Source organism: Danio rerio, chromosome 17, assembly GCF_052040795.2.
Source record: "Danio rerio strain M-AB ecotype USA chromosome 17, GRCz13ab, whole genome shotgun sequence".
Lineage (NCBI taxonomy): Eukaryota > Metazoa > Chordata > Actinopteri > Cypriniformes > Danionidae > Danio > Danio rerio.
Genome location: NC_141037.1, coordinates 45,839,625 through 45,861,924, shown reverse-complemented (window position 1 = coordinate 45,861,924; position 22,300 = coordinate 45,839,625). Strand labels below are relative to the sequence as shown.

The 22,300-nt window shown below is 38.2% G+C and overlaps 2 protein-coding genes across 3 annotated transcripts in view; one reads left to right on the top strand and one right to left on the bottom strand.

The window, feature by feature from the left end:
- Window positions 1-22,300, top strand: part of prkd3 (protein kinase D3) — a 185,835-nt gene that overhangs the window by 100,318 nt on the left and 63,217 nt on the right. For both annotated transcript variants that reach the window (XM_087290978.1, XM_087290977.1), the window contains exon 3: window positions 3,299-3,437. In XM_087290978.1, the coding sequence (XP_087147104.1) occupies window positions 3,299-3,437 (139 nt within the window). The remainder of the gene's footprint in view (window positions 1-3,298; window positions 3,438-22,300) is intronic.
- On the bottom strand, window positions 14,114-19,042 carry LOC147833166 (uncharacterized). Its single transcript, XM_088651269.1, has 2 exons — window positions 16,378-19,042; window positions 14,114-16,106 (listed from the first exon to the last, which is right to left on the bottom strand). The coding sequence occupies exons 1-2, from the start codon at window positions 17,200-17,202 to the stop codon at window positions 15,936-15,938; spliced, it is 996 nt and encodes a 331-aa protein (XP_088507395.1). The 5' UTR covers window positions 17,203-19,042; the 3' UTR covers window positions 14,114-15,935.

Genomic DNA, 22,300 nt, shown 5'->3' with positions numbered 1-22,300 from the left:
TTCTTGTATTTTTTGTAGATAGGGTAACCGACCGTCAAATAATAGATTAAATAGTTAAGATACAATTTATGCCATCCAGGAATGCTGATTTCGATTCATTTTGCCAACCAACAACCGCTGGTTAACCGAATATTAACCGTTAACAGATTAATATCAAAATATTATTTAATTTTAAAAAAATTGACACGCCTATTTTGTCTGACACATTAAATATTGCATTTTAAAATAATAATTTAGGTTATTTTACATGCGAACAGCATACAGAACGAGCATCTTCACGCACCTGCAGTGTTTTTTTTAGCAGCATAGAAAAACTATGTAATAAACTAACAAATAAATAAATAAATAAATCCTGCTCTAGATCTTTTTCACTTAAATGACAAATTAAGATTACTAAGCGAAAACATGAACTGAATCTATTTTAAGAACCGGCATAGGCTGTTTGTCCAATCGTGTTTTTTTTCCGTCAATTTAATATTAGGCTACCTTAAATAGATTGCTTTACGGAAAACAAAATGCATTCAATTAATGCTTCGCTGTTATAATATTACAAAACCTGTCAACATTTTTAATAGAAGTCATTAGCTTAAAGATTATATCTTAATTATGATTATGACTTAATCTATTTCCTCTGTCTTACTTGCGGTTCATGTGCGCGCGCTGCCTATAGTGAGAGATAATGACAATGAACCATAAGGCTTTGAACCTATACATTTTGTAAAGTATAGGCTAAGCATGTAACAATTTTGTTATTTACATGTGATACTGCATTAATTTGCATACATGTTTTATAAGCTGTAAAATGTAAGCATCAGTTTGGTGCGAAATTATCATAAAATATTTGTCTTTGTTTGATTTGTAGATTAGGCTATGTAGGCTATTTAAAATGTATATAAGAACTATTAATAACTGTTATTTTCCAAATGGAAAAAGGCTGGTTTGTTAATTGTAGTCTGCACTAAATCATGAATATGCCTAGTTGAGTTTATGACGCGGCTCCAGGCAGCACAGACGACCAGGATCAGCGCTGGTTCGTCAACTCCTGTGTCAAACTGTGGCCAGAATATCCTTCTTTCATTTTGCTTCTTTGGCAAAAAAAACATCTGTAAGCACGTGTGTTTGCACGTTTTACTGTCCTGCGAGTTAACAAATATGTGTTGCTCATAGAAGCCGATCACAACGAACGCGCTTTTTCATTCCAGAGACGTGAGGCGCACCACAAAGCATTTTATGTTGACAAGAAAAAAAGGAGCGCGGTGCTCTTTTCAATGTCACTATAGGTAACAACTGAATCAGCTGGTCTATTGTGCGCGAGTGTTGCTGTCAATGTTTTCATAATTGATTTTCTTAAATAACATTATGAAATTTAAGATTTGTAAAGTCATACAACTTTGGATGACTTAAAACAGCGACCACAAGTCTCTACTCCGTCATTAAAAAGTTTGCCGTTGTCATCTTGACAACACACTGCTGTCACCTCCAAGGAAACCCCGCCTCTGCTTTCATTTGATTGAAGAATGAAAGACGCCACTGAGGTAACATGCTTTTCCTCTGGAGCGCACAAAGCGCGCAATGACAAAACGCGAGTCGCACAGGGCGCATAAGCAACAACCTCCATGCATTTGGTCTTTTCCCACTGCTCAAAATGCGCACGTCGCGGGTCAGGCCACAGCGGAGTTTTCATTTCATGCAGAGCATAAATATGTTTTTTATTTTGTTAATTAAATAACTATTTATAAAGATAAATTATCAGAGCGACACAATTCATTTTCCAAGCCCTTTATCCAAAATCTAAGCACTTTCAAAACTTGAAAATAGGCTATAGCCTACATTAAAATGAAAACATTTTCAAAGATTTCCAGCACCCGGTGAATGTGCTTGAGTGCTTATAAACATTATTTTAAAGCCGGCAAAATAAGAATAAAATCTTGATATTGATCTAAGCTTTAACTACATTATAGGAGTATTAAATTTGTTAGAAAATCGATAGGACCTGCAGCTGTAAATATTTGATTCAATATTTTACACAATCGGTTATGAACTATAGCCTAAAAATATAAACATTATAGTCATCCATTGTACATGCCTACAACCAATGACTATTTTTCTATGCTTGTTTAACATAGCCTACACAAAACCTTTCATAATAAAGTTTTCTCTCTCACCCTGGTCCTCTATGAACTTTTTGCAACCTGTCTTGAAGTGACTGCCGACGAGAAAAAGAAAGCAAGCGCGAGCGGAGAAATTAAACTATTTATTCCATCAACTAACACATTAACTAGAATAAAATAAAATAAACTTTGTCAAATATAATATTGCCATATCTGTGACAAAACTAGATTTTAAATATTCTCCACGTAGACACGGTCTTGCGCAACAGTCGGGCAATGATTTAATTCAAGTTTGTCTGGAAACACTAACTTTAGGAGCCCGATAAACATAGACCTATTATAGCTGATTATGTTTATTATCAATTCTATATTATTCAGAGTATAAAAGCACCATGTTAGCATGCAACATTGTTTCCGAACTGAGTTTTGAACATTCCAACGTGCGTTAACCTTTAACAACACACATGCCATAATACAAATTAAATATAACAAGGTGATATCTATTTAAGTTTGATTAATTGTGCAACCTTACCATTCAGATGTCTCAGAGGTTAAAGTTTATTGGTTTTACACACCCAACAGATATCCACAAATAGGTCTTTGGTAAAGTTTTGAAAGCATTTATCTGATTTTCATAATGTGTCAACTGCCAATTTCAGAGCAGTCACGTCCGTAACGAAGACAAGTCACGTCCGTAACGATAGTTTTTCCTCATTAATGCAAAAATGAAAAACTAAATAAAATAAATTATATATGTCCCATGCAGAGCCAACCCCTATCCTTTTGACTGTTATATATTTTTTTGGCTTCTGAATTTTTATTCACAGAATTTTCACAAAGTATGTCAACTCATGTCTTTTTTTTTGTCACGTCTGTAACGCATTCATTTTGCCGTGATTTTAATAATAACAAAATAATAACAAGTCTTTGAGAATAGGTTTCTCAAGCCAGGTAGCGGAGTAGACCAGGGGCTTATCTCCTTTTTACGAAATGCATCGCAAACTGCTTGAAAAACTGTTGTACTATAATAATAGTGGTGAAAATAAATGATAGATAGGTAGATAGGATAGGTTTTTTTTTAGTCGCAGCACGTTAACGCCGATAACGGCCCACCAATAGTATATAAATACAGTTCTTTTATTTATTGTTGCAATTATTAATATAAAATATTCTCCTTTTCTCCACAGTTTCCAGAATGTGGATTTTTTGGCTTGTATGATAAGATCTTGCTTTTCCGGCATGATCTTAACTCAGACAACATCCTCCAACGATTGACATCAGCAGAGGAGATCCATGAGGGAGATCTGATCGAGGTCGTCCTGTCTGGTAAGTTGAGCTGAGCCTTAAAAACATATTGACAATGTGCTCTTGCTGTATGTGACTGAAGTGTTAAAACAACACCATCTCTACCAAACTCCAGAATTCATTACTGTTTGGAAGATTAGGATTAACCCTTTTTGACATTTATATTGTGTTGCATGCATTTCACGTTAACTATTTTCTACTTAAAAAGTTTGTTTCACCAAAAAGTCCTGGAGCTTCCACAAGAACATGACACAGTAAAACTTTAAATTTCAGTTCAAATAGAAAACAGTTGTTCTACATTGTATTACTCCCAATAATATGTTTGGTGAGCACAGTAAATTTATTTTTAATATTTAAAGACAATAAGTGGCACGTTGACTCAGTGGTTAGCACTGTTGCCTCACAGCAAAGAGATTGGTGGATAGATTTCTGTTGGGCCATTTGGCTCAGAGGTTATCCCTGTTGCCTCACTGCAAGAAGGTCGCTGGTACGAATCCCGGTTAGGCCTTGTTCTGCTTCTGTTTCATCCACAGACATGCAGTATAGGTTAATTGGATTAAATATATTGTTCGTAACACTGCACCTTTGTTTTTTTTTTTGTGTTTATTGGTTTGTTTGTTTTTTTTGAAAAAGGCTCATCTTACAAGTCTCCTGGAGTTAAACATTTGACAAATCCTTTTTGAAATCAATCAGACGATTTTTTTTTTTTCTGGCATGGTCACTATTAGCTTAATAAACTTCTATAAGCTTTGTTTAGCATAATTCATTGAATTAGATTCAATCATTATCGTTTCATTTTGAAAAAAAACACCAAAATAGTTTTGATAATAAGCTTGAGCCCTCTGTTGTAGGCATGGGATGATAACAGGTTTCAGGGTTTACTGCGGTTTGGAAAAGTCGAAGGTTTTAAAATTGCAAAATCGTTCTGTTATACTGTTCCTATGGTATATGTACGTTTTTGTTTTTTATGACCATTTATATAGTTTTTTTTTAGGTCAAGAGTATCTCCAGCAAAATGACTCTCCAAATCAAAAGCTATTGGTCAGCCAATGATTCTGCAAACATCTGAAAAACAAGTCGCTTAAACATCCAACCATAGGCTTGATCAGTGCAGTGGCTTAATGTATGTCCAAAGAAAAGACAGATATCCAAAGATGGCTTTTTAAGTTTTAAACAAAATCTGTTTTTGAATTAATGAACATAGAAGAATCAATTATTTATTTTAATTATTTAGCCTAACATGAGGTGATGCAGTGGCGCAGAGCTTGCATGTTCTCCTTGCTTTCGCGTGGGTTTCCTCCAGGTACTCAGGTTTCCCCCACTGTCCAAAATCGGTACATGTGAATTGGGTAGGCTAAATTTTCCGTAGTGTATGAGTGTGAATGAGTGTGTTGGATGTTTCCCAGTGATGGGCTGCAGCTGGAAGGGCATCCACTGCGTAAAAACATACAGTATGCTGGATAAGTTGGCGGTTAATTCTGCTGTGGCAACTCCAGATTAATAAAGGGACTAAGCCAAAAAAAAAAAAAATGTATGAATGAATTTAGCCTAACATGTATAAAATAAAAAATTAAAAAAATATTTAAATGTTTCTTAAAGCGATGGTCCAGAATGTAATTTTAAAGCTTGGTTCTGTTAATATGATGCAAAGCAATGTGTGCTCATGTTTCACTTGAAGGAAGTCATGTTAGTTTTCCATAAATCTCACTTTGTGTGTGCGTGTGTTTATGTGTGCGCGTGTTTACTATTAACTATCTGTAACACTAGAAGCGCATGTGTGTGGGAGCGATGTTTATTTTTATTTTTCTCTGATGCTCGGATTAAGTTATTTTCTGTAGTGACGCTGCTGACATAAAAAATAAAGCATAAGATGTGGGATGCAACCTATGTAAGCCTTGATTGATTTTTTTTACTGCTAAACATGAGTTAGTCGAGCTCCCCTGTATTTTTTTCATCTCAATGTGTTACATGACGTCTTTTACACATATTGGAATATGCCTGTGTAAGTAACATGAATCATTTGCATATCTTTTGCCAGTTCATTATCTGACATGTGAAACGCATGGAAAAGCTGCCTATAGAGAAACAATGCAAAGTCGTACACACACATAGAGAGAGGCTGAATGCGCCGGTGACCTGTGTGTGTTTACAGCAGTTTGACTAATAAATATAAATTTGTAGCTAAATCGTTAGTGGTGGCGGACATCATTTCCCATAGTTTACATCTTTGCTACAACAACCTGTTAAGGCTAGACACTGTACATGTCATAATCAGTTTAAAAAAATAAAAAACACAGGTCATGGCTCAGAGTTCACAGTATCTGCATCTGCTTGTAGCTGCTCCATCTTTGAGGAGATTTTAGCCGAATCCAGCAGTGAACTGGGAGAGATTCTGGAAGCTGTTTTGTCAAATCATGCTTGCTATGTATTATATAACTATCTGGAACATAATTAATATCGAACTGTTAGCACTTCTGTCTTTTTGTTGTGTCCTTTGGAAGCCCAAATACAGAAATAGAGAAGCTCTGTGGAATTAGCAGGATGGCATTTTCTCTCTTTGCTGTAACGTTACAGCGCCTCTGGCTAGGCCCTTAGCTGCGCAGTGTGTGTGTGAGGTAAAAGAACGTTTGTTGTCGAAATTTTATCTATGCGACTTCAAAATATATTTGGGAGCATTTGTGCGAGTGCGAAAAATTGTTGTGTGCGACCAGTTTTTACTGCAAAATGTTCACCACATGCGCGAATTTGGGAGACATTCACGCAGAATGCATCTCTGCACTTGAAACACAGCGCTTAGGAATGGTTTTAAACAGTTGTCATGTCAACTTGCTGCAGTAAACAAAGCCAAGTCCGTAATGCTTGCCCCGTCTTCACGCTCTTCTTATTGGCCCACCAATGCTCTAGCACTGAAATATCAGCTGTCAATCACTCAGTCAATGCCTTCTGGCTTGGGATGACAAAGAGAGCTACTACCGCGAAAAACTGTAAAGCGCTGACGATGAGAATGAAGACTACATTGACAGATTTTGTTTTAGAAACCATGGCATCTAAAGTTACAAATAATGACACATCTTACTAGTGATCATGTGCTGCTGAATGTTAATCCACCATCTAGACTTTTCGAAGAGTGGATAAAAGACTTCCATTGGCTTCAAGTCTGCTATGAAAAATCTGTGGGATGAAGTTTTCAGGTAATTGTGTGCCACATCTAACACGAGAGCTTCTGTAATCCTTCATTTAATCGCCAGATGCTGTCCGCTGTGCAAGTGGCAGCTATATTTAAAATTTAACACCACGTACACCATCGCAAACGGGCTTACACTGAGTAAACTAATATCGCTACTCATGAAAAGTATTGCTAATAACGTATATTAATATGACGTATACATATAATAAGGTACACTATTATAAACATCAGTGCAATATTAGACACGACCCGTGAGAACAGCACAGTTATATCGTTAACAGATTTATTCAAGTCAAGCAGTGTGTGCAGGGCCGGTGAGCGCTCCGTGTACCTTTTGGTCACTCAGTTATGTTAAAAAAATCTATTTTCTTGTGATAACGAGATTTTGTTGAGACATTTTCCTCATGCTTGCACATATATTTTTTTGCTTGTTAGTTTGATTACTGTTGATTTCAAATGCAATAACTATGTTTGTATAAAACTTGTAGTAACGGTGCATATAAGTGTGACTAAATTTTGGCTGATGCGCCTACATTTTTAAAGTTAGGAGCATCGTTGCTACCAAGCAAAAAAGTTAATTTCGAGCCCTGCTTTAAAATAAAATATATTGTCTTTTTTTACCCAGACATTTAAAATGAACATATTTTAGAGCATTAATCATAATACCATCAAATGGTGATATTTTTATCTAAGGTTTTCATACCATCAGAATTCCTATTTTCCCACCCCATTACCACATACTTAATTTGTCTATTACTTAAACCTATTTCTTCTTTTACACATCTCTTTTTTTGTTTTTTTACATGAGACATATTTTATCCTTTTGGCATCTTTGACATATTATATGTTTAAATTAGGGGTGGGCGGTATACCAATGTTATAGTCATTACCGGTGTGACATTGCGCCACAACATGGATTTTCTAATACCATCAATACCATAATAAATCAATTATATATGCCAAAAATTTAAGCTAAGCGACCTCATAATATATTTGGGAGCATTTGTGCGACTGCATTTAATGGTTGTAGTGTGACCTGCTTTGATTTTTTTCTAAAAACTTGTTGAATCGCACTTCCCTGCCACTATATTGGTTCATATTAGCTGTCAATCACTAAGGGTTTTCCGCTGTCAGATGTCAGAAAGCTTTTGTGACCGCCAGGAATGCAAGCGGTTGAAGAGTGAAAAATACACAGGTTTGCAAACCCCACCTAGTTATAATAATATCAATAAAGGCACAGATGAGTGCGATCATGACATGTGACGAATACTGATCCACCAGCTGAGACCAATCAAGTCTCAGAGAACTCGAGTTTTCGGAGAAAGCACCCACATCTCAATGCGTTGCATTCACTGCGTGCTGAACGCAAATGTTCGCTAAATGTAAAATCTAATACTGTACACATCATCTGCTCATATATTGGGTCGGCTGACTCGCCTGCTTTCCATAAACACAAAAAAATGAAGATCATCTCATAACGAGACCGAGCATTTAAAATGACACAAACCGAAAACAAAACCTTTAAAGAGTAGCAGAAGTGAGAAATTTCTTACTTTCTTAATCTTTCTTGAGATGTATATTATTTTGCTATTTAGCTACTGATGACTGTTTTGCAGCTTTCAGCATTGAATTGACTGATTTATTATAGTCTTTCATTTGTTTTGTAGCAGAAATATTATTTATTAAATTGGCATGCCTATAAAAACAATAGTTCAAAATAAATATTTCTTTCTGCAATGCTTCATTTTTGTTTGATGCAAACCATAAATTTATTTTTGATAAAGTAACACACTTTTTATAGCAGATAACTCACATTCATGCACATTCTATAGGATCTATCATAATGAGAAATGTAATTCATTGTTACTAATATTGTCATTTTCATCATCATTAATGTTCTATAATTATTAGACATACATTTTGGAATTATTGCACACACATATCAATGTCATCTCAGCATTAGTTAGATAGTTGTTTCTGGTTTTTGTTAGTCCTAATTGATGTTGTTTGATGTGTAAAACAATAAATCCCTCAAAATACAATTTGCAGTGGTGCTCATTCATTTTTGGTGGGTGCTCCTAAATTCTTTTTGGTGTTCTTTAGGTTTTTTGCAAAATAATGTTGTTGAATGCATAATACTCTCCCATGTCGCATTTTGATAAAGATACCTACCATTTAATTAATTTATTATTTGTTTTTAATAATTATTATATAAAAAAATATTAACTTAATTCACATACTAAAGGGACAGGACAGGCTACTCCTCCCAAAATTTATTATACCGTCAACATTCAAAATATAAAAAAATACTGTGATATTAAATTTAGGTCATATTGCCCACCTCTAGTTTAAATCCATTTGTACCTTTACATAGGGCTGTGCAATAATCGAAAATGCAGTTTCGATTTCGATTTTGGCTTCTAAAGATTATGAAAAACCATTAATAGAGATAAACGATTATTGCATCCTATCCCACCCCCTTTCCAGTTGTACACATTTGTTTTTGCAGCACGGGATTCACATCATTCATATTTTTAAAAGCGTGCTTAGCCTCTGACAGGGTGTGTGTGTGTGTGTGTGTGTGTGTGTGTGTGTGTGTGTGTGTGTGTGTGTGTGTGCTTAGCCTTGTACAGCAGAGCACACACACATCTAACGCCATCTTCATGTGAGCGCTTTAATGGTCAAATACATGCACATTTGTGTCAGAGCGTGGTGTTTAGTGATTATTCATAATAACCCTCATTTGTGTAATAAACAGACGAGTTGAGAACCAAAAGACATGCGAAAAAGAAACCATATCAGAGCCGCACTGTTCTTAAAGTGACAGCTCGAAAATATTACTGCTGCTGTGTGTTTTTATTATGAATAAAAACAAAAGAACAAAATCCCTCACTGCTCTTGACTGAAGGACTTTTGTAGCTAAAGTGTTTTCTTACAGTGAAGATGCCTAAAGCACAGTTTAAACATAACAGATTTAATAACTCATTTATAATAACTGATTTCTTTTATCTTTGCTATGATGACAGTACATGATATTAGACTAGATATTTTTTAAGATACTAGTATTCAGCTTCAAGTGACATTCAAAGGCTTAAATAGGGTAAATAGGCTAGTCATTATACAACAGTAATTTCTTCTGCAGACAATCAAAAATATGTATTGCTTAAGGGGGGTAATAATATTGAGCTATTAAAATAGGTTTAAAAAAAAAAAATAAACCTGATTTTATTCTAGCTGAAATAAAACAAATAAGCCTTTTTCCAGAAAAAATATTGTTGGAAATACTGTAAAAATCCTCAAACATTATTTGTGAAATATTTATATATAAAAATAAATTCACAGAAGGGCGAATATTTTTGAGTTCAACTGATAATCGTTTTGAATAATCATGATTACAATATTGACCAAAATAATCGGATTATGATTTTTCCCATAATCGAGCAGCCCTACCTTTACATTTTGTAACATAGACCCAAAGAAAAAAAAAAAAAAAACATAGTACTGCAAATAGCCATTAATTAAAGTTTTATCATAGCTTTCTCATTTTATTCTTTTTTCAATTACCTTCATCATTGTATTCCTTTAATATATATATGTATACAACTTTTTAAACTGATTATTATGCTGACATTGTTTGAGAGTCTGATCAAGACTGTTCTATAGTTTTACACCACAAACAGACATACACAGATAAATTGTGTTATAAGATCAAAGTTATAAGAAAGTTACTATTCTAGATCAATATTTCTAGGAACAATCATTCTGGCTTCATAGTGAAGAAAACTTACTGCCTAAAATGCCTGCATCAGGTGGAATAATATTACGCAGCACATGTCCTTTAATCAAAATCGTCCCTCATTGCTGGTAAAATAGTCAGACTTTCACCAAAGCCTGATATTTGTCTTATTACTTTTCATAACACACCTGAACTTGCTGTGAGTGGTATGTAGAAAATGAAAAAACACAGTTGCTGAGGTAAAACCATAATGACTATATTATGATGTCATAAAATAATGATCTATGAATTCTTAAAAATTAAGACTCTAACAAGGCACCTTTGTTAATTATTATTATTATTTTTTTATATGTTTGGATTATTTTATTATACAATTGCATCACAAACTCCTTGAGAAACTGTTGTACTATGATAATTGGTAATGAAAATAAATGATGTTCAATAAGATGTACTTGTGTTTACTAACTGTTTATTCAGTTAAACATTAATTTTGAACTGTAGGCCAACATAAGTTCCAAACTGAGAATTTTTTTTTATCACGTTAATCCAACTAAAGTCATAACTGAATGCATATATAAGTGGCATTATTAAAGTAAACACAAAGACCAACAAACATTGTCATGTAGGATTTTTCGCCATATTTTCCGACAAGATCACCATACGCGGCTGTCAGTGAAGGACTGCACACACAAACACACACATTGCGAAAAGCTGATGTTTTCTTTCTTTCTCTGTGTGTGTGTGTGTGTGTGTGTGTGTGTGTGTGTGTGTGTGTGTGTGTGTGTGTGTGTGTAATGAATGCCTCAGCTTAGTTTGTGGTGATCATTATGAATATAGCATACTGTCACTTTAAGAGCATATTAACAAGGGTTTATGTGAAAACTGTAAAAATGGCTGATGTTGTAAAATTAAAAATTCTACAGTAAAAATCTGTAATGTGGTAAACAGTAAGTTTACTTAATATGCAAGGTGAATAAACAAAAAAAGGCTTTTCTACAGTAAAATTCCCTGCATCACACTTGGCTTTTTAGTTGACTGGTTGATTTTATTTTATTTTTTTTCATCAGTGTTGATCTAGTATTTGTGTGAATGACACTAAGCTACATATTAGTATGGTTCTCTTCTTGTGGGTTCATTATATGACTTTCTGCTGACCACATGCTTTTGGTTGTGTTTAGTGTTAACATTATGTTTATAATGTTTAGATGTTTCTACTGGGTGTAATAACGCTATAAATTAATGAAATATGGTAGGTTACTGTAATATCTTTTACGGTTTTTACCATATTATAACAGTAAATTCTGGCAACTACAGCTGCTGTAATTTCACTGTATTTTTTCATGATTCTGAATTTAAATTTTTTAAATGTTATACTTGGAGATTAAAAATGTCTAAAATAAGTGGCCATAAACATTTGCAGTTCATTATTTCCAATAGAGGCAAGTGTATTCCATGCACACCTAGTTGAAAATGTATCAGAACTGAAGCAATGTTTTGTTAGTTTGTCATCCTGTGAGATAAAAGTTGATTTCCCAGCAACGACAAAGGAGCATGAGTGCAAAGCACATTGAATATGCTGAAGGAAGTGACATGCCTCGTGCTTTCCACTCTCTTTTAGATGCAGTATGTTATTGACAGGTCTTAAAAATTACCTGGTTCTGTGATACATCAGCCTTGCTGTATCAAAAGTAACCCCACACCACAGATGTTGACTTTTTATATTCATCTTTGTTCCTGTGCAGACAAGCTTGTTCATCCTGTGTTGGTGTGCTGAATAAAGACAGATCTTCCTGTTGCTGGTGTGTTCACATGGGAGATGTACAGCCCACCTGCTTTATACATCCTCTGTCACAAACACCACATTCAGACATTCAGCTCTGCAAATCAACACAGTGCACAGTGCTGATTTCAAGCCAGGATTCTGGACTGTCTGTCTGCAATCCCAAACACTCTCCCACAGCTCAGATTCTTGTTCATAAAGGTTCTTTAGGTTGTATAAATTGTGCTGTGAACACTGAACACACTTTGTACATGATTAATGACATCCTTTAGACATGAACTAGAACTGATTTGCGATTGGCATTTTTTGACTGCTCATCTGTTCTAAAGATCTACACTCACTAAACCCGATGCAACTGAGATAAGATTTGATAGGTGAATGCTGGTGCTATGCATGTGGGGGTAACGGGTGCAAAAATTATCCACAGGACTCCATTTAAATAGATCTGTGTAGATATTTTTAAATGACAAATAAGTTAGTATTTATCTAGCTTAAAGAAGCAACAAGGATGCATTATTAAGATACTTACACTAAGGAAGTAGCAAGTGATGGAATCGTGGCACGCAGGTGCTTGTTTCTGCATGGTGAAAGCATTTTGTCTGGTAAAGCACAGTGCATACTACTGGTGACAAAGTATCAATATTTGATTCATAAAGATTCTGAAATATTTCACATTATAAGTTTTCACTTTTTTTTTTTACACAGCCCTAACTCATAAGCATCCTGTGCCAAGAGAAGAACCCTTGTGACCAGTTTTGCAACATCTTAAATTCAGTAATTTACCCTCAAGATGAAGCAGGTCAATTCACACAGAATTAGAATTAGAAGAATTAGAGTGTTATGGGAAACTGATAAATGCAAGTGTTCAGCATAGAATCTAATCAAAATGAAGAAGGCATCAACATTACCTTGAATATTCAAGTGAGGAGTGATTGGTAGCATCAGTTTTTCAACATCAATTGCTGTAGCTGCAAAAAAAAGATAATAAGAATAAAATAAGACTTAACATTTAATAATCTAAATCTATGGTACAACCACATCAGGGTTAAAATAAATTGTACACAAATCATTCCCTGACCCCATCAATTTCTCTGAGAATAGGATGGATATAAATAATGACTTTGGGTTATATTTGTGTACTCAGAATGTACACTCACCTCAGGTATACCCGAACACCAAAAATAAAATGTACAATTAATGACACAATACAATAAGCTCATTAACATTACCAGTGGGAAATGGACAATTAATATGAATTATGTTAATATTAACATTAGCTAAAAATAATTCAACTGAATTTTATTATCAGCTCCATTTAAAACAGTTAAGACTTGTTTCATTATGAGTTTAGTTTAAACAACTAACTTACAGTTTTTAAACATAATGACACTTACAAGTTTAACTATAATGATAACTTAGTCATAATGACTAAGTGAAGACCAGAACTTACCTTAACGGTAACTTGAAAGGTTTAACTTTTCATTGTGACTTCGCCTCCATCTCAGTGTTGTGCTGAAATAGAGAATGCAGATAACACTAAGTAAAAGTTGCGTTTTTTTTTTTTTTTTTTTGGTAACGTTACTATGGTCAAAAACTCATTCAAGATAAACGCATTGTATCTATAATACCTCGCAAACACTACAATGACCGCCTGGCGTCTGTTTTTTCTTGTTTAAAATACTGAGCTCAAAACATTTGTTAAGAACCTACAACCAAAGTTAAATGGTTAATTCTTTCAAATTACACACACTACAAAGAAATATAAAAAAACAACCCTTTAACGGACAGAAGTTGTTTTTTAAACTTTTACCGAGGATAAATTCACTGGATGAAAGACGACAGTTGGATTTTAAATTAGGAGAACCGTTGCCTGGTGAAGGTTGAGTCAAATCGGCTCGGTTCTATGAATCGACTCCTTGGTGAACAGTAAAGAGTCTAATCCGCCTAAAACCGTGTCACGGGCGGTGAGGGAAAAAAAAGGAGTGCAGACCCAATTGCAGAAAAATGAAGGAATATTTATTATAAACTACCAATAAAAATAAAAGGCAAAACAAAACTACCCCGAAGGGGAAAACATTAATAAAAAGGCAAAAACAAACTTGACAGGGCTGGCAGGACAAAACAGGACTGGAGACAACAAGACAGGGTAATATTGACGACGAACTGACAAAGGACTGAAAACATGAGGGGGATTATAAAGCAAAAAAGTAAATTGAAACACAGGTGAACACAATTAACTAAATATGGGTTAACAAGGAGGGTGGGACTAGACAATAGACGGGAGAGCGCATGACACAGAGAGACAATACAAGCCATGCGCTCACATAACGCAACACTGAAGCACACGACAAAAGCACGTGACCACAATGTAAACACCAAGCCACGTGCTTTGACAAGAGACGCAAGACACGAGCACACGATAGATAAATACCTTACCGTGCGCTCACACATAAGCAACGCGCATGCTTCATCTCAGCGCCAACCAAAACTGAAACCAACTAGACGGAGGCGCCGAGAATAAAGCAGCGCGCTGCTGACAGAACAAACACAAACACTAGTACAAGAGCGCGCGCGTCTGAGGGACGCAGAGCGTGCGCGGCCACATCAAGTGGCAGCGCGCACACTCTGCGTACACCCACGACGGCGCGCGCGCGCACACAGAGACAGAAACAGGACCAGACGTGGAGTAGTGTCAGAGCTCTGCCACCAAAACAAGAATTTACAAGACCAAAGTGGCAGAACCCTGACACTAGCCCCCCCCAAAAGGGACGCCACCTGGCGTCCCTAAAGGAAACATCCAACAAGGTACAAGACAGATAAGAAACACTACAAGACAACAAAACTGGCAACATCAACAGACACAAGACAGGGAGGTGAACAGGCAAGACGACATGAAGGGGGGGAGGGAGGGAAGCCAAGCCAGGCCCAAAACGACAAACAAGGGAGGGATGGGAGGGCAAGACAAGGGAGGATCAGTCCAGGGTGGGACCGGAGGAACTGTCCAGGGTGGGTCCAGCGGGTCAGGAGCCCCAGCAGGGAACCAGGGTGGAGCCGGTGGGTCCGTCCAGGGTGGAGGAAAGGAACACCAGGGAGGAGCAGGAGGGACGACCCAGGGAGAGTCTATCAGGGGAGACAAGGCAGGAGGTCGGTGGGGAGCCGGCTGGGCTGGAGGCCTGTGGGGAGCCGGCTGTGCTAGAAGCGGCTGGGCTGAAGCCGGCAGGGCTGGAGACCAGAGGGGAGCCGGCAGGGCAGGGAGCTGGGCTGGTGCCGGCAGGGCTAGACGTCTGGTTGGCGCCGGCAGGGCAAGGAGCCGGGCTGGGGCCGGCAGGGCAAGACGTCTGGGTTGTGCCGGCAGGGCAAGGAGCCGGGCTGGGGCCGGCAGGGCAAGACGTCTGGGTGGTGCCGGCAGGGCAAGGGGCCGGGCTGGGGTCGGCTGGGCAAGACGTCTGGGTGGCGCCGGCAGGGCAAGACGTCTGGGTGGCGCCGGCAGGGCAAGGAGCCGGGCTGATGCCGGCAGGGCTAGACGTCTGGTTGGCGCCGGCAGGGCAAGGCGTCTGGGTGGCGCCGGCAGGGCAAGGCGTCTGGGTGGCGCCGGCAGGGCAAGGCGTCTGGGTGGCGCCGGCAGGGCAAGGAGCTGGGCTGATGCCGGCAGGGCAAGGAGCCGGGTTGTGGCCGGCTGGGCAAGACGTCTGGGTGGCGCCGGCAGGGCAAGACGTCTGGGTGGCGCCGGCAGGGCAAGGAGCCGGGCTGGGGCCGGCTGGGCAAGACGTCTGGGTGGCGCCGGCAGGGCAAGGAGCCGGGCTGGTGCCGGCAGGGCTAGACGTCTGGTTGATGCCGGCAGGGCAAGGAGCCGGACTGGGACCGGCACTGAGTGGCGCTCAGGGGCTGGAGCCGACACTGGAGGGCGCTCAGGGGCTGGAGCCGACACTGGAGGGCGCTCAGGGGCTGGAGCCGACACTGGAGGGCGCTCAGGGGCTGGAGCCGACACTGGAGGGCGCTCAGGGGCTGGAGCCGACATTGGAGGGCGCTCAGGGGCTGGAGCCGACACTGGAGGGCGCTCAGGGGCTGGAGCCGACACTGGAGGGCGCTCAGGGGCTGGAGCCGACACTGGAGGGCGCTCAGGGGCTGGAGCCGACACTGGAGGGCGCTCAGGGGCTGGAGCCGACACTGGAGGGCGCTCAGGGGCTGGAGCCGACACTGGAGGGCGCTCAGGGGCTGGAGCCGACACTGGAGGGCGCTCAGGGGCTGGAGCCGACACTGGAGGGCGCTCAGGGGCTGGAGCCGACACTGGAGGGCGCTCAGGGGCTGGAGCCGACACTGGAGGGCGCTCAGGGGCTGGAGCCGACACTGGAGGGCGCTCAGGGGCTGGAGCCGACACTGGAGGGCGCTCAGGGGCTGGAGCCGACACTGGAGGGCGCTCAGGGGCTGGAGCCGACACTGGAGGGCGCTCAGGGGCTGGAGCCGACACTGGAGGGCGCTCAGGGGCTGGAGCCGTTGTGGTGGAGGAGCCCTTTCTCCTCCGACGCTTCCTTGGTCTGGGTGGCGGGAAGCTGGCCACCTCTTCAGACACTGCAGCATACTCCACTGCCTGCTGGACTGATGCAGTGTCTGTTGCGGGTGCTTCACTGGGTGATGCTGCAGCCAGTGTTGTAGCTGGGTGGGCTGCAGCAGGTTCCGTCACCAATAGAGGGGTAACAATAGAGGAAGACCTGTTCCTCCTCCTCAGTTTTTTCTTCTCTGTGGGAGGCAGCAGTGAGCTGGGTTCAGGTTGGTCTGTTGGTGGAAGAACAGAGCAGATTCTCTCCTGACGACATTCATGGGCAACTTGATTAACCATATGGTCCACAAACTGTTTGTACGAGTAGCCCACCAATCTCTGTATCTGCAGAGGATAGAGGGGTTTATCAAGAGCGAAGTTCAGGAGATTCAAAAGAGCCCAGTCATTGAACCCAAGCCCCTCTGCTGCCATACGGAACCTCTCCGCAAACTCCTTTAGCTCAGAGCCATGTTGCCGCAGCGCATGCAGACGGAGAAGCTGTGGCATGTGGCTGAGGAAGGAGTCATCCTTCTGCTGGGTCCTCATTTTGGTCAGTTCGTACTGTCACGGGCGGTGAGGGAAAAAAAAGGAGTGCAGACCCAATTGCAGAAAAATGAAGGAATATTTATTATAAACTACCAATAAAAATAAAAGGCAAAACAAAACTACCCCGAAGGGGAAAACATTAATAAAAAGGCAAAAACAAACTTGACAGGGCTGGCAGGACAAAACAGGACTGGAGACAACAAGACAGGGTAATATTGACGACGAACTGACAAAGGACTGAAAACATGAGGGGGATTATAAAGCAAAAAAGTAAATTGAAACACAGGTGAACACAATTAACTAAATATGGGTTAACAAGGAGGGTGGGACTAGACAATAGACGGGAGAGCGCATGACACAGAGAGACAATACAAGCCATGCGCTCACATAACGCAACACTGAAGCACACGACAAAAGCACGTGACCACAATGTAAACACCAAGCCACGTGCTTTGACAAGAGACGCAAGACACGAGCACACGATAGATAAATACCTTACCGTGCGCTCACACATAAGCAACGCGCATGCTTCATCTCAGCGCCAACCAAAACTGAAACCAACTAGACGGAGGCGCCGAGAATAAAGCAGCGCGCTGCTGACAGAACAAACACAAACACTAGTACAAGAGCGCGCGCGTCTGAGGAACGCAGAGCGTGCGCGGCCACATCAAGTGGCAGCGCGCACACTCTGCGTACACCCACGACGGCGCGCGCGCGCACACAGAGACAGAAACAGGACCAGACGTGGAGTAGTGTCAGAGCTCTGCCACCAAAACAAGAATTTACAAGACCAAAGTGGCAGAACCCTGACAAACCGATTCCTTTTTGTATAATAGTGTAAGACACAACAATATGATTCATTACTATTTCGTTATTCTGCTTGGCCACACGCATTTATACACTAATTGCATATTGCTGAATATGCTTGTGAAGACGTGTGATAAAATAATTCCAGAGCAAACGGTTCAATCCGATTCAGTGTCACTCGAGTGCTGAACCGAACCAGTGCAAACCTGATATTAATTACAATACAAACTTTTTTTTATTTTTCCAGTGAAAATATGACATATATCTGAAATTAACAATAAGAATAAAGTTTGTTTGAAGTAAATATTTTTTTCTCCCAGAATTCATTTCACACCAACAAGCAAATAGTAAGGCCGGATAAGAAAAGCCAGATAATATTATGAATATTGCATTTAATATGCCACGAAATGAAGTTTTTACAGTTTTTCATGCGAGAATGTAGTTCTTTCAAACTCAAATCTTTGGTTTATTTAAAAATATAATGTGTAATTTTTAGCATGCTTTGCCAGTTGCGAAGATTCTGACCTCCAGGGGGTGACGGCGCTCCATCACTCATGTATCCAGCGAGATCATGCTTTAATCGGCTAGACATGTGTGACTTGCCCCTGTCTTTGATGGCTCTATAATGAATTTTTTATGAAATTAAGTTTTAACCATTTTCATGCGAGAACGTAGTTGATTTAAACTCAAGTCTGTGGTTTATTTAAAAAGATAATGCGTATTTTAAAATGTTGTTTTGAAAATGTGGTGATATCCAGCCTCCATGACGATGACGGGTGCCTAATCCCCATGAATACGTTTAAAGCCAGCTGGTCACTGCGACATTTCAGCTGACTTTGAAATCATTTTGGGTGTTTGACAGTCTTTGGTTTCATGAATCAATTACTTTTGTTGTTCCATTTTATGTTCATTAAAAATTATTTAATATTTCCATGTTAACCTGATAAAATTAAGGTGCAGTGCACCCAAAAATGAAAAACCATGGGACAGTTTAATGCACTGAACAGTCTGAAGAAACTGGTTAGTTTTATTACTTCACAAATAAATAAATAAAAAAAATAAATAAACATAATAATAATAATATATATGTGTTTGTGGAGTTTTTCATGGTCATTTGCAGTACTGTATTTAGATGCAGATTAACAGTTTTTTTTCCCCAAAATTCATTGAAAAATATACAGTAGCATACTGCTAATCATGTACACAGTATGGAAAAGTGGAGAATACATTATTATACTGTAAAAAAATATACAGTAACACACTGTGCACAGGTTATACAGTAAAAAACTGTTAAGAAATACAGTAAAATACTGTGAAAACAACAGAAACTGTTTACAGTGTAGTGTGTGTGTGTGTGTGTGTGTGTGTGTATGTGTGTGTGTGTGTGTGTGTGTGTCTGTGTGTGTGTGTATGTATATATATATATATATATATATATATATATATATATATAAACACAACTACGTTACTACAATGGCCTCAATATGCTGCTTTGACTCTTAAGCATTGTTTTTTGCTTGCAAATGTATGTTTTGCACCAGACTTTAATGTGATATTGGTGCAAAAGTGATTTGAGATCTGCAAAGGTGGGCTCTTTCTTGAGATCAGAGAAATTCAGCCAATAGGGGAAAAGCCTAATCTAAGCCTTTATTTTTACTTGAAAATACAAAACACACACACACACACTCAAACACACTATTGCATTTTCAATGTTATATCACAAGATTTTTTTTAAACAAGTAGACTACCACAAGCTGTTTTGTTGATGTAAAAATATGCCTCATGTTAAAAAACATCTACAGTTTTATGCTTTTAAGGTTGTTTTAAGGTTACTAAAGTGCATAGTATGTCTTTTTTTATGCAAATTTTCATGATTATGGTTAAAAATGTGTTTGTTTAATCTGAAAATGCAGCAAACAATGTAGTGTAAATCTTCGTTTTTAAACGAAGTACACTTCAAGCTCAGCCAGTTTCCTGTTTACCGCCTGAGGTAAAAATCAGAAAACATTATTTAGAGAACATGTCAATCAGAACACAGATTCTCCATGGAGCTCTTCAAACAACCTAGTTCGATAAATAATGTGTTTTAAACTAGAGAGACATTCAAAACATGCAGAGTAGGGTTATCAGGTATCGCAAGGCTTAAGAACTGCTGTGCTACACTGTTTAAAGGTGAAGGCCTACCTTTATTTACAAAGCAACTACAAAATGTAAATAGCATAGATTAAAAGAATAGATAGTCGGCCTAAAAATGAAAATTCACTATTCGCTATTACAATAATGATAATTTAATCTCCCTTGAATTGTTTAAAACTAGTTTGGTTACTCAAGGGTGAGTAAATGATTTTAATAAATTTAAATTTTTAGTAGTTTAGTTTAATTTTAATGTTAATGAACCTTTAGGTACATAAAAAACTGGAAGTCATTTCAAGATAAGGATAAAATTTTGTGACAAATATAATTGTTGATTATTGCTATTACTTTACTATATTTAATACAGTAAAAAATAAAAAATAAAAATTAGCTCATAAAGCAACGCAGTGGCGGAGTAAGAAGTGCTGTCACCTCACAGCAAGAAAATTGCTGGTTCAAGTCTCAGCTGGGTCAGTTGGCGTTTCTGTGTGGTGTTTGCATGTTCTCCGTGCGTTCACGTGGGTTTCCTCCAGGTATTCTGTTTTCCCCCATAGTCCAAAGACATGCAGTACAGGTAAATTGGGTAAGGTAAATTGTCCGTAGTGTATGAGTGTGTGTGTGAATGATCTTGTGTGGATGTTTCCCAGGGTTGGGTTGCGGCTGGAAGGGCATCCGCTGCGTATGCTGGATAAGTTGGCAGTTCATTCCACTGTGGCAATCCCGGATTAATAAAGGGACTAAGCCAAAAAGAAAAAAAAAAGAATGACATGAATAATAAACATTCTAAATATATTAATCATTTATTATAATTTTTTATTATTTATAGTTTTTGATATTTTTAAATTTATTTTTTGTTAATTAATTAATTAATTTAATAGTATTTCTTGGCTTAGAACTTATAGCTTTTTAAAAATAAGGAAATAAACAATTAAATATATAAATAATAATATAAATATGTATAATTATTTGTAATAAAATGTCATTTAATATTTGTAATTATCACACCTCTCATTGACTATTGCTTCAATGCAGTATAGCAGTTTGTATTGAATTATAATTGATACAAAAAAAAAAAAAAAACACGAAACTTGCAGTATTAGTGGCAATGAATTTCTCCCATACGGTGGTAATGATTGGCATTTGAAAGAACAAAAATCGCAGTCTATACAATGCTACAGTATTATCATAAGTGTACCTTTTTTCATATCGATTGAAGATACATAGGAATATTGCATTAAAAATCCTGTGTAAATACTTATATGCCACCTCTGTGCCCTATTGTAATGAAGGTGAAATTGCATATTAAAATATGCTTAATTTAATAGTTTAATATTTTGATATATTTTAGAAGTGGTAATGGTTCCAGATCTGGGGCCATTTTCAGTAAGGAGGTTTTACCAACTCTGATTTTAAACTTGAACTCTGAGTTGACTTACTGAGGGATTAAAAACTCAGAGTTTTTAGTTTCAGAATAGCAGATCTGCATTAGGTTTATTAACTTTGAGTAGACTAACTCGAAGTTAAGCGTGTATACCGCAACTATAAAAAGGCATTATCAATGGAGTGCAGATATTACGAGTCACCATGGCAACATCTAAAAAAAGAGATCAGCATTTCTTTCTCCAGCTGAACTTGATGTGCTCATACAAAGTTATAGATTTTATATAGTAATATGACCATATATTTAAAAGAGCCACACTGCATCAGCGAAACAGAGACAATTGAAAAACATTGGAGAGCATTGGAAAACACAGCTACTCAAGTTAAGTCAAGTGTAAGATTACATTTAAAGTATATAAATATTTAGGTATAATACAATAAGTAATGTAATGTGTGGCAATTATTGACTTTACACTTGGAAAAAGTGGGAAATTGGTCTTAATTTTGAAGATATTTCAGATGTAATTGCGTTAAATTACCTAAAATAGGCTATTGCATAGTTTCTACAACAAATCTGACAAAACAATAATGCAGATAACCTTAGCCTATTGTTCTGTGGAAATTTTATTTAAAATTTTATTAATTTTATTTAAGGTTCCCACTTTTACACATGTTAATCAGTTTAAGGTCAAAAAAGGGTGCTTTCATGTCTTTAGTTTGGTTCATTTGGTCCGGACCAAGGGCAACATATGATACATTGTAGCATTTTCTGCTGTCT